At 40.9% G+C, this 13,599-nt stretch overlaps 1 protein-coding gene across 4 annotated transcripts in view; it reads right to left on the bottom strand.

Annotated features, from left to right (window-relative positions):
• CALCOCO1 (calcium binding and coiled-coil domain 1) overlaps window positions 1–13,599 on the bottom strand; it is a 110,153-nt gene that overhangs the window by 54,709 nt on the left and 41,845 nt on the right. For all 4 annotated transcript variants that reach the window (XM_077483818.1, XM_077483819.1, XM_077483820.1 and 1 more), the window contains exons 5-8: window positions 11,863–12,021; window positions 11,210–11,358; window positions 8,878–8,968; window positions 2,407–2,661 (exon numbers count right to left, since the gene is read on the bottom strand). In XM_077483818.1, the coding sequence (XP_077339944.1) occupies window positions 2,407–2,661; window positions 8,878–8,968; window positions 11,210–11,358; window positions 11,863–12,021 (654 nt within the window). The remainder of the gene's footprint in view (window positions 1–2,406; window positions 2,662–8,877; window positions 8,969–11,209; window positions 11,359–11,862; window positions 12,022–13,599) is intronic.

Below are 13,599 nucleotides of genomic sequence, written 5' to 3'. Positions count from 1 at the left end.
CTTTTCCTGGACTTCTCCTTTAGGCTTGAAGCTCCAAAATGCTCAGGGAGAAAATAAATTATTCTCTATGGTGGTGATTCACATCTACACTCCAAGTTGCCTGAAGCCAAACACCCTAAGCTCCAAAATGTTTTGGAGCTACGTTTGAAGCCTGAGTTGTACAGATTGATGTCTTTGTGAACCTTTTTTTTCTCTGCTGAAACATGATAATTTGTGCGTTGTTGAGTGTTTTTCAGCTCAAATGCAATAATTAAAAAAAAATAAGTAAATAATAGTAATGAATAATTAATACATAAAATTAATTAACCCCTAGCCCCAAACCTAATCACAATATTCACAACCCTCACATTCCTAAAGATGGCTATTTAGTATTAGTGGGTTCTGCAGTGATCCCAGGTGTGGAACCGTACATACTCAATGTGAAGAAATGTTACCAGCACACCAAGGATTCCTCAAATCGGTCCAAAGCTTTATTTTAAGGTCACATGGTACATACAAAAGCTAAGATTCAGAGCCATGCAGGCCCCTGTGCTCATTGGGACCTTCAATGCTGCAGAAATGTTTCTGTACCCTTCCCCAGATCTGTGCCTCTATACAATCCTATTTCAGAGGTCTACAGACAATTCCTTGGACTCCATGGCTTGGTTTGTGCTCTGACATGCACTGTTAACTGTGGGACCTTATATAGACAGGTGTGTGTGACTTTCCAAACCATGTCCAATCAACTGAATTTACCACAGGTCGACTCCAGTCAAGTTGTAGAAACATCTCAAGGATGATCAGTGGAAACAGGAGGCACCTGAGCTCAATTTTGACTGTCATGGCAAAGGCTGTGAATACTTATGTACACATGATTACTTCCTTTGTTATTTTTAATAAATTAGCAAAGATTTCAAACAAACTTCTTTCACGTTTTCATTATGGGGTATTGTTTGTAGAATTTTGAGGAAAATAATGGATTTGGTCTGTTTGTTAGGCCTGGTGGGCTCTTTAGCCCACCGTCGAGCAACTAGGACCCTTATTGGACTCCTATTATTCTGTGCTAGGAAGGTGCTGCTCCTGAAATGGAAAACAACCGGAGGTGCCCGAACACCTGGAAAACGCTGATTAATTCAGTAGTACCACTTTACAAAGCTGTCTACCTAGCCAGGTGCTGTCCAGCTAAGTTTGACTAAATTTGGTTTGGTTAGAATTGGACATAACTAATGGCTCACAATAGGTTCCAGAGTCTCATGTTAGTTTTTCTTGATAGACTGTATTCTAGCTAGTGAAGAGTTGTCACTATTGCTTTACGGAGCTGAACCTATAAAATGCATCTTTCTCCATCAGTAGTACTCCTGGAAGTAGCTTATCTAGGTTATATTGCCCCTTAACTTACCTCCTTTCCTCCATTCCAAGACATGAGCAGTTTGTATTATGGTATACATGACCTCTGTTGAGTTGTTCTTGAATGTGTTTGTCTAAGCCGGGGTATGCACAGAGGCTTTATATTGTACACATGAAAACTCAATAAAAAGTATTTAAAATAAAAAAAGATAATGAATTGAATCCATTTTGGAATAAGGCTGTAACATAACAAAATGTTACAAAAGTGAAGCACTGTGAATACTTTCCGGATGCATTTTATTTTCTCAGAGTTATTATTAACCACTTGCGACCCAGAGGCATTTTTTTTACTTGTTGTGCACATATTTAAAAAATAGTTTTAGGCCTGAAGATTTCTTAGAACCCCCAAACATCATAGTTTTTCAGAATGCAGACACTCTAGAGAATACAAGAATGGTAGTTCCATTTTTTCTGCCACACAATTTTAGCGCAAAAATTTATAAAACCCATACTTTTAGTAAAATATATCCTAAAGCTAATTTCAGCGCACATAATCACAATAAATTATCCACCTTTTGGTAAAAAATAAAAGATGAGGATGTACCGAGTGAATAGAGACCCAGCATGTGAAGTTTTGCATGTGCCAGTGAAACGGAAACAAACTTCGGTACCCTATATTTTCTATAACCCCCCTTTTTTTAACACAACTTTATCGCCATCACATAGCCCCTATATGGCAGCATATAGGTGGGAGGTTGTCTTTATGGAGACATCCATCCCTAATGACTCCCCAGTACTCCACTACACGTTGCAGCTATTGTAGAAGTGATCGGGCAGCTCACAACCTTTTCACCTGAAAGCCAATAGACAGCTTTAAACATGTATATACGCTTCCAGCTACTATAGCAGCTGGGACTGTTTAAAAAGCACCAGATCCGAGCACAGGTTTAAAACACTGGGGCTAAAGTGGTTAAGGAACATACACAAAAATATGCAAGTGCCTAAGAGAAAAAAATGCTATACAGCTAAATTATTAGCAGTACATATTTTATCCAACATCTCATAATGTACCATACTTACCTCCATGCTGTGGTTCAGTGCTGTCTTTTCTTGCCACCACTGCCCCATTCCTTCTTTATATCTGAGACTTATGTCAGACACTTTCAGGGCAAGGTCAGCTGTCTCAAGGCGGCTTTTGTGCAGGTCAGATATTGTGCGATCTCGAATAGAAGAGACTGTAGCTAACTCCTCCCCTAACAGCATCACTTTCTGCTGACTGGCTGAGAGAATGTCCTGTGTGCACCGCAGCTTCTCACGCAGAGTATCTATCTGCAACTAAACAAAAAACAGGCAAGCCAGTTACTTCCGACAGCATCAGAACTTTTGGCAATTTTTAATCTCTGAATCTTCAATTACAATTACAAATTAAAAAAAAAAAAAGGTACCTGTCCACTGACATGATCTGTGTTTTATTACAAAGAAAAGACTCTGGCACTAACTGTGCAATATGCCTATTGTAAGAAGGTTGAGGCAAAGAGGACTTTTGACTGTAAATTCCATAACTTGGAGTACAGTATAGGACATAGGTAGCGTATTCATAAACCATGTACCTTCAGGTGACTGAACACTGGCAAAGCTGTAGAGGACATGCCTCCTGGGTCTCTCCCCCTCCTCCCCCCCTTTGGCCATACCCCATGCTGTGAGTTCTCCATTTTGTAGCAAGCAATGCAGAGTACACCAAATAATGGAAGGGAGGATAGCCTGTGTCTTGTACTATATTCCATGATAAGGGATTTCCAGGTAAGTCAAAAATTATTTTATCTAAATCGTACAGAGCAGGAGACAGGCAGAGTATTTATACCAAATGGGACATCCCCAAGCAATGAATAGGAGGGGTGGGCAACAATGAAGCAAACAGAATTGTGTCAATTCACCACATTAATTTCCAATACATATATTTCATACACAACACATACACAGATCCATAGGTGGTCTGTTTCACATAGATTCCTCACATAGATATTTGCATTTATTTCACAGGCCTTGCATCTACCCACCCTGGGAGTGCCTATGTTGGTGGCTACCTTTCCCGTAGGCTGCCTCTGTGCTTGGTGGCTACGCACTGCGGCTCTTTCTGTGAACCCTGATGCTGTTTTACTGGCCCGCTGATGCAGACGTGAGTTAGATGCCCAGCCTTCAAATCAATTATAACAATCAAATTATTTTGTCAATTTTTACTTAAATAATTAAAAAAAAAATCTTTTTATACAATTTGTAGAATTATTCCATGATGTATGCTCCTGATGAGCGGTTGGAATACCGCGAAACGCGTAGAGCCTTTAGGCCTTTATCTTATCTCAATCATGGAAAATCAAGATTCATATGATCCTCTCCGATTCATAATTTATTATTTAGGCATTTTTAAATTTATTATTTAGTTACCATGGTTGGGTTCAACCACAGCAAGAAACGTATATACATGCATACTGTTCTTTGTGTTTTATGTGAATGCTTTTTGGATTGTAAACTATTATGAAATATTAGTCCATGATTTATTGTGTGGAGGCTGTATGCCCAGAGCATTTTAGAGGTTGAAGCCCAAAATGTTTGTATGACATATCATGGACTATACAAAATAAATATTTATTATAGTCACTTGACTTATCCTCTTACTGATGTGTGCTTCATTCAAAGTCCCAATTCTGTTATCTCCTTTCATATAGAATTGTGTCAATAACAACGGCCAGAAGATCCAACCTCAGAGAACTTCTACAAGAACCTTATGGTCAAAAGCTGCATTAGCAGAAGACTAGATGTCCACCTGGTAAAACTTTGAAAAGGTATAAACAGAAGGCCAGGTGGTAGCCTTACACAACTGGGCTACAGAAGTTTGGCGCCACAATGTCCAGGAAACTCCCACCACTCTGGTGAAATGGGCATGTAAAAGCACAGGAGGAGATTTCACTGAGAATGTAAGCTCTCACAATCAGATTTTGTATCCATCATGCAATGGTGGAATTTGATGCAGGGCGTCCCTTGCAAGGGCCAAACAACAGGCTCTGTCTAAGTCCCGGCAATGTACACAGATTTCCCTTGGATGCCGAGAAACTGTGTATTAGGTTGGGAGTGCAATTTCTGCATTGAAGTGGAATGCTGAGACCAACTTCAGGAGAAAGGATGGCAATGGGCATAAGAAAACCTTGCCCTTGTGAAGTATGAGGAAAGGCTCTTTACAGGAAGGGGCTGCGAGTTCAGAAACATGCCTGGCAGATAGCCAAAAAGGCTACTTTGCATGAAATATCCTCTAGGGAAATATCCCTGATAGGTTCAAAGGGTAGTTTCTGTAGGGGCATAAAGATTCCAAGGAAGCAAAGGGTGCTGCAAGGGTGCCTTAATATGAGATACTCCTTAAAGAAAGGTTTTTACAAGGGAGAGTAAACCTAGAGGGCTTTGAAAAATAATTGATAAGGCCGAGACCTGACCTTTAAGAGTTATTTAAGGTAAATTTATGGAAAATACCCGATTGTAGAAAGGCAAGAATGTGAGGTAATCTCTGGTATTAAAGTGGCTTTTTTCACACCAGGCAAAAAATATTTTAAGGTGCGATAATACATTTTCTTAAATATGTTTTTTCCTGCTTTCAGCAAGGTAGGAATCACAGGCTGTGAAACCCCTCTATCCTTTCATACCTGGTTTTTATAGCAATGCTGTTAAAGCCAGAGACTGAGAATGAAGATGGAATAGAAGGCCTTGAGATAGAAACTCTTGTCTATTGAGAAGAGTCCAGGGGTCATCTTCTAGAAGTCTGAGTGCATCTCTGTACCAGGTTTTCAAGCAGATGAGGTAGGATTTGCACTGGAGGGAAGGTGTAAATTAGCCTGAACTGAGACCACGGGATTATCAAAACATCTGAGATTAGAGCTAAAGAATCCCTGTTGCTCTGCTGGTAAAGAATCTGGTGTCTCACCTCATGTAAGTGAAGAAATGTCATAAGCACACCAAGGATTCCATGAAAGAGTCAAAAGCTTTATTATCGTGGACATATAATAAAACACAGCAACGTTTCAGAGCCACGCAGGGCCCCTTTATCAGGCTTTGGACCTCCCTCACCTGATGAAGGGGCCCTGTGTGGCTCCAAAACATTTTTGTATATTTAATATATGACCACGAAAATAAAGCTTTGGACCCTTTCGAGGAATCCTTGGTGTGCTGATGATATTTCTTCTCTTTGATCAACCATGGTTTCCAGCTTATGGTCATTACAGCACCCAGCACTAGTGAATAGCCAGCTTCTTGTACATATACGAGGGGAATATTGCACCCTTACTTCAATGTAAGAATGCAGGCTATCTTGTGTATGATTGAAAAAGCAGTGAAGCATGAGGAGATAAGAGACACCACATACCACAAGCTCAGCGGGTGGAGAGGAAGGTGAACGGTCCTAGCCTCTATGACTAAGCCCTTGCACACGCGGTCGGACATTCCGTCGGAAAATGTCAGATCGGACCGTGTTGTCGGATAATCCGACCGTGTGTGGGCTTCATCTGACGTTTTCCTTTGGAATGTCCGACCAACAAAGTTTGAGAGCTGGATATAAAATTTTCCGACAACATGATCCAATCGGACTTTGTCTGATCGTTTGTAGAGAATTCCGATCGGACAAAGTGCCATGCATGCTCAAATCAAATTCCTAGACCAAAGCTATTGGCTACTAGCCTGAACGTAGTCCCGTCGTAACTAAATAACGTCATCACGTTGCGAACGATCGGATTTTCCAACAAGTTTGTCCGACCATGTGTATGCAACACCAGTTTTGGACAAAATTTATCGGAAAAAAACGGATTTTGTTATCGGAATGTCCGACCGTGTGTACAAGGGCTTAGACCCGGTGGGCAGGGCAAAATGTATCAGAGAGGTATGGCTTAGGAAGAGTTCAAGGTTTAAGCCGTTCACATTTCTTTCCTCCTGTTGAGCTAGTGGTGTGAAAAGACTCTCACCCCCTCAAACTGGCAGTACGACAAACTGGAAATGGTTGTCTGCCAATGTGAAGCACAGAAGGCGCTAATGAAGAGGGTAAATGGGGACATGAAGATGGATATCTCAGCTGTTCATAGATGTCATGTCCCCTTGTATCAGAGAGACAATTACCTTGCAGAGTCCATGTGAAATTTTGGAATTTGAGAGTGATTTTAAATCCAGAATCATACAAATACAATCTTTGGGTTTTGGTGCCCTGATCAGGTTTGAATATAATCCTTTGAACCTGTCTTGTGGTAGTACAATGACTATCTGGGACAAAAGGTGGTTCAGAGCATTCTGCAAATCAAAATGTCCTTGGGCAGTTTTTGGCTGATTTGAAAGAAGAGAGCAGTGAAGAGGTAGAGCTTTGAACTCTATTTTGTACCACTTTGAAACCACCGATTAAACCCACAGGTCTGGGAGGTCTGTGACCCAGAGAGAAGCAAACTGTAACAGACGTCTCCTCACTCTTAGGAGGGAGTATGCCTCTTAGTTGTAAAGAGGGTTTTGTTGAAGGCTTTGGGGTTTATCTACTAAAGCTGGAGAGTGGAAAATCAGGCTCACTTCTGCATAGAAACCAATCAGCTTCTAACCTCAGCTTGTTCAATTAAGGTTCGGCAATAAAACCTGGAAGCTGATTGGTTTCTATACAGAAGTGAGCCTGATTTTGCACTCTCCACCTTTAGTAAATAAACCCCTTTGCGACCTTTGTGGGCCAAGCCTTGAACTGAAAGGAAAGACAATCAGCCCTAAGTTCATTAGGTTTTGAAGTTGAAGCCTGATTAGAGCAGACAGGTGCTCTGCATTTAGAAGAACTAGGGGCTCCTGGGGAGGGTGGTTTATGGAACTTCTGCTGTGGAAATAAAACCTTTACATCATTGACTTCTTTGATGAATTAGTCAAGTGTCTCACCAAACAGATGTCTTTTTTTGAAAAGGCATACACATGTGAGGTGCCTTTTGCAAGCAGCTTCAGCTGCCCAAGCTTCTAGCTATACGAGTCATTCTGGAAGTTTCTAGGGCATCTACACAGAAAATCAGAGCAGAAAGTAATTGTTTTAATTGCTGTGTTACAACACAATACTGAAATACAGGATCATTTTGGTTGTTCATTGTCCTACTCCAGTTAGCTACAGTTTAACATACTGAAATTACAGCAAGGGCTGGGCTTCCACATTAAGAAGAGAGCATCTCAAGAGTTGAGAAATGGGAGTAGGAAAAGAGGCCTGGTGTTTTTTGGCCTTTGATTATAATGGCTGTATTAAGGCCAGAGGAAATTTGACTTACAGCAGGCGCAGACAATTTAGCTTTAGTCAAATAGGCCGATTGATGCATGCCTGAAATACGGCTAGAAGCAGATCCAGAGACTAGTGTTAGGGTCAGTTCTTGCTCTCTTCAAGGGACACATCGCTAGTATGAGGTTGAGCATTGTGTAGGCCTTTGGAAGGGTGTTTGGTAACCCAGGTGTAGCCTGTCCTGTAACTCAGGTGGTTCCTCCTAAAGGTGCTAGAGGAAGCACCCGAGTACCTTATAATAGCTCTAGGCAGAAGTGGCGGTAAAGTGTAGGACCAGTGGTGTAAAATAATACCTCATCATCCACCCGAGACTGCGCTCTAAGTGGTTGAATGTTAGCACCAAGTTTGAAAAGTTTCCACTATGAACACAATCCAAACATAGCCCTGTGTTCAAAGTTCCATAGTGATAGACCACAGCCCTGGACCTGTATAGTACCAAGTGCCAAAGTGAGCGCCCAATGCAGGATCCAGTGCCTGGAGAAGTAATTTTACAGGCTGTCCACAGCATAGGGCCTGGATATGGATGTTTTTACTGAGGTTGCGCTGATCCAGATACACTGCTTCTATGCTGGCATTAGAACACAGTGAGGGCTTGACTGGAAAATCAAAAGATAAAATAATAAAGAAAATAATAAACTAGTTCAGCTAATGGTGATTTTCTCAGTGAAGGAGAAAAGGTCCATCGCCTTCAGACACTAGCACAAAACTGAGGACTCAGAGTGGGGTAGCGTTATAGGGGAAGCACCGATTGGGCATGTCCTCTAAAGCTTTGTCAGTGTCCAGTCACATGAAGGTAAATGCCTATAACCCATGGTGTATGAATATCCTGCTTGTGCTATGTACAGTATTAAGATATACACTTTGAAAGCCTGGTGGTCCGGGTCCCTAGTGGTTCCATATGCTCCCTGCACAATACACCATTCAAAGATGCTCATGGTCCCTGAGTAGCATTGTTGAATGGAGTATTGTGCAGGGGCTATGTCTAAGCATTGGAGACCTGGACTGCTGTGCTCTGTGTGAGAATAGTGGTCCAGCTCCTCAATGTGCTGCCAGGACAGGGCAGCTTCCCATCGTGTTAAGCACAAACAAATAATATTACTAATAATAAAAAATAATGTTTAATTTTTTTTTACTTGTTATAGAACTGGACTGCATAACAAGTAAAGGTGCAAGACTTTAAACTGGGCATTAAAACATTGTGGTTGTAATGTCGGGGGTGATCAGAAAAGTCCACAGACCTTGGAACGTTCCTTTTCTGAAGAGGCCTCTGCAAGTCGCTCTTTCAGCTCCTCCTTTTCTGCCTCTAGTGATTCTTTTCTTGTCTTTAAACTGTTAAGCAATAAAAAATACATTACACACTATCAGCGCAGTCTATCTTATGAGGCCATAAGCAGTTACATTTTTTTCCAACTGAGGCAACAAATTAGAACACTGCCAGAGAAACCAGGTTTATGTAAAAAAAGCAGTCTTTTTTTGGTCAGCACACACTTTAGAAGAGAAAAAAAATTCTATATGGTGCTCAATGTATAGCAGGGTATTAAACACATCTCAGACAACATCCTACTTGTCTAGGCACGAATTAACTTGCAGTTATTATACAAACATGTATCTATCTATTATGTGCAAACATGAGACATGTTAAGAATTTATTCATGTGGACTTGTAAAATCCACCAATGAGCCCATATGAACATGAACAAATGCACATCCTCATACTCTTTCATTAACTGTAGGTTAACTCAACCTTGTTTACCTTGCCGTAAAAGCAGTCAAGTGACAATAGTTCATGACCAATGATTTATGAACACTAATGGTGGTCGTGAAATATTTTATAACATTTTAACCACTTCCAACCAGATTTTTATCTGATAAGGAATCCTACCAGAAATAAATTCAAGTATAACTATAGGCAAAACTTTTTTTTCATTTTGGATAGAGTAAGGAAGTGTTCTAATCCCTGTGAGATTTTTTTTTGCCATCTGGGGAGATTTACCTTCACTTTTTACCTTTAACTTACCTTCACATGCCACAGCCAAACAGGAAGTGAGAGGAAATCCCTGCAAATTAAGGGAATCCCTTTGAGCCTCCCAGGTCACCAGAACTAGTGTGCCCACTGGAAGGTTTCCCCTCTATTACTTTTAGTGGGACAACCCAAAATTAAAAATTTTCTTTTACTTTCACTTTTAATGATAATGGTAAACACGACAAATAGAGGGTGAATCTCCCTAATGGGGACACATCAATAAAAACCTACTAGCTCTTCTAATCCCTCTCAACTCTTAACCAGAACTAAAAGAAAAGTTATTTCTTTAGTTATATTTTAAACCTTTTCATGCCTTTAAACTTTTTTGTGGTCTATTTAAAGCTTTGTTTGAAACTATCACGCATTTCCCATCATTATAGCGCATAATAACAAGCTACTCAGGTAGTTAGAGAGGTTTATCTCAAAGAGAGATTTGCTGAACTTTTTAGGGAAACAAACCTGCAATCAGGTCCCCCATCTTCCACACATATATAAGGGTCCAAAGTACCATGGGGTGTGGCTCTTTAAAGAGACCCTGTCGCCAGACCATTCATATCAATGAAAATATTCCCATAAGGTAATATGTCAATTTACCTTATTATGGGGTTGTGGAAGAAAAATAAATTATACTGACCTAGGTGGATGCAGCATCGCTCTGATGCAGCAGCTGTCCCCCGGCGCTTTTAAGAGCGATCAAAGGCTTCCGTTTGCTTGGTTTTTAGTTTTCAGTCTGCATCGAACCGGTGACTGTTAGTCGTCTCTCTTCTCTGCCCTTACAGCGCTCACTGGCATACAGAACTGAAGAGGGAGCAGGAGCGTCTGGCTCCCGAGAGGCTGAGCCCGCTGCCGGTGCAGGCATCTGAGTGGATCCCAACTTTAAAGTTGGCATCAATCCAGAGTCTGGAATGGCTCTGTGACATCAGTCGACAGTGGACTTTAGCCCACCAATGACTGAACAGGGGTCGAATGAGTGCAGAACAAACTGCACTCCTGTGAGTCATAGGAAAAGTAGGGCCAAAATAGCTTTGGCCCTACTTATGTTATTTACCTGAAAAAGCCTTCTTGGTGCTGACATACAGAAGTCTTGCGACTGCTGCTGGATGTGGTCATCTTGGATGTGATGTCAGCAGCCCCAGCAGACTCGAGTGACACTGTATAGTGTTCAACTAAACTACTCACCTGGCAGCTATCAAATGAGGAGAAGGCTATGATATGCAAGGCGGAGGGGTGTGTGCTAGGGAACTGACTAATTTGATTTTCTAGCGAATTTAAAGCCACACTACAAGTGAATAAAAAAATAATTTATGGAAATAGTAAAACGCTGCAAGTAAGCATTTTGGGTTGATTTTTTTATACTTTTACCTGCAATTTTTTAAGTTGGTGACAGGGTCCCTTTAAGATCTGGAAAATATTTTGATGGGTTTTTATGCTTGTTGGAATTATATGGGGACGGACAGCTCTTAGCCTGCCTTTCATTCTCATTTGATTTATCTGCCTGCCTATAGCCGGTCTAAGACTACAGCATTTTAAGAGAAAAGTGATATATACATGTCTGTCTCTTTCACTTTTTCAAGCAGGTTCCGATTCATGATCTGGATTTCACTCTCAAGTTGCAAAATCCGTTCTTGGTGCTCAGCCTCATTTTTGGTCAGAGCATTAAGTTCTTTCCTTGTTGTCTGCTCTTTTTCAAAAAGTTCCTATAAAAGAGTTCAAGAGGAATTTTAGAAAGTTCACATCTGAAAATCAATGCTAAAATATACACATATATATAGCACCACAATCCAAGATAGATATAAGAACATAAGAATGATAGTGGATGTTTTTCCATAGCAACCGGCTATCATTTCTCAAGAAAGGGTTATCATAACCACATCATACCATGGATAGCATTAAAGGAATCATTAAAAAAATAGGGACAAAAGTCCTGTCTACAGATGCAATGCTAGTGCTTGAAATAATTATGTTTTTAAATATGGTGTAAAATGCAACCAGATTATATATATAGATATATAATATATTTATATATACATTTGATTTATAAAAAATGATTTATAAAAGTAGAGTGAAAAATGAACCTGATGCAATGCAAAACAATCAGGTTATCCCAAAGAGTGAAGTGCATGTGTGTGTTTGTATTCTAGGCCATGTAGATCCTCAACAGGCAGTGAACGAAGTACCCAGAAAGATGAGGATATATGTACCTGATACTGCTGGTGTAGCTTTAAATGTTTATTGTCGGAAGCCTCCAGTGCAGCCTCCAGGTGCTGGACTTTCTTCTTCAGAGTGCTCACCACCTCTTCCAGTGTGAGTCTAACCCTCATAAGGTCATTCCTCTCTTGCTGGGAGAACTCCAGCTGTTGCTATAAGAGCAAATATTTCAATCAGAAGGTTATAGCCAATAGTATGGATATACATAGAAATAGCATACAATCTGTAGAAAGAAAACATATATTATGAACTGATCAATCACTATATACCCTATGTTGTCAAAAGTATTGGGACTACTGGTGCTCACAGTCTCCACTCAAATTTATCCCAAAGGTATTCCATAAAGTTGAGGTCATTCAAGCTGTTATAGCTGCAAAGGATGGGCCAACTCAGTTTTGAACCCTATGGACAAAGGTAGGCGTACCAATACTTTTGACAATAAAGTGTATTTCATACCAGAGATAAAGGGGAGGTACAGTCCCAATTATAGTAACTCTCACTATTTAAAAAAAGATGAACAATACCATTCCCTGCAAAGGCAGAACTTTACACTTACATTTCCAGCTGACCTTCCACTCTTCTGTGATACAAAGATAATGTTGATGTAAGATTTCCTACATTTGGCATAATTGGAAGTGCCAAATACCAGTGCCTCAGCAGCACTCAGTGGCTTCATCCACTGACCCCTATGTCACTGCAAGACACAAGGCCAAGCAGAAGGAACCCCAGAGTGCAGCAGTGGACCCAGTCATCTGAAACACCAGCACACAGTTAGGCAGCACGGGCAGTGAGATACAGTAAGTAAGCATAAGTACTTGCTTTGCAGGGAATGGCACTCTTAATCTTAAAAAAATAGTGCCAGAAAAGGCTTTGAACAGCAGGATTTTTACTTATTGGTTGGTAAGAGACCTCCAAGACCCCCTTGCCTGTTCAGTAAATGCTTCAAGACCCAGCCTCAGGGCATGCACACAAACAATGTTGACGCTCTATTAGGGAAAGTGGCTTCCGATCACAGCCAGAGAAAGGTTTGTTTACACATGCTGAGGCTGTGATGTGGAGCAGTTCTCCTGCACACAGCCTCAGCACTCTCAACTGAATGTCATGCAGGGGCTAGGAGAATGGAGCAGCAGAGGGAAGCCTGAATGAGAAGAATAAACACCTGTATAACCAAATAACCTGTTCCCTGTGACCTATGAGCTATTTTTATCATGTACATGTATATTTAATCTACCATATATACTTGCGTATAAGTTGACTTTTTCAGCACATTTTTTATGCTGAAAAATTCCCCCCTCAGCTTATACTCGAATGAGGGTCTTGAGTGAGGGTGCAGCCTCACTGTGCCCATCTGCAGCTGTACCTTTGATAATCAAAAAAGTGGGCGTCTCCCGCTGTTTCATTCAGCCTGTTCGCTGGCCGTCCACTGTAACAAAGCCACGACTCCTCCTCGTCCGTGATAGACGGAACACTGATACAATGCACGGTGATGGGCACAGGAGGCTGCAGATGGGCATTGTTTCCCCAGTAGCTGCTGCATTTCCCACCCTGGGTTTATACTCGAGTCAATATGTTTTCCCCCATTTTTTTGTGGTAAAATTAGGTGCCTCGGCTTATATTCGGGTCGGCTTATACTCGAGTATATACATAATTTGTTTTACCTCACGTTTAATTATACAGCCTGCAAAAGTCCTATAATGTCTTTTTGACTATTTTTGGGCTGTGGCTATGAA

Source organism: Lithobates pipiens, unplaced genomic scaffold (genome assembly GCF_037356315.1).
Source record: "Lithobates pipiens isolate NorthernLeopardFrog02 unplaced genomic scaffold, aLitPip1_a1.2 Scaffold_16, whole genome shotgun sequence".
In the NCBI taxonomy this organism is placed as follows: Eukaryota; Metazoa; Chordata; class Amphibia; order Anura; family Ranidae; genus Lithobates; species Lithobates pipiens.
Note: the sequence above shows the minus strand (reverse complement) of the source record. Positions and strands in the feature narration are given on the sequence as shown.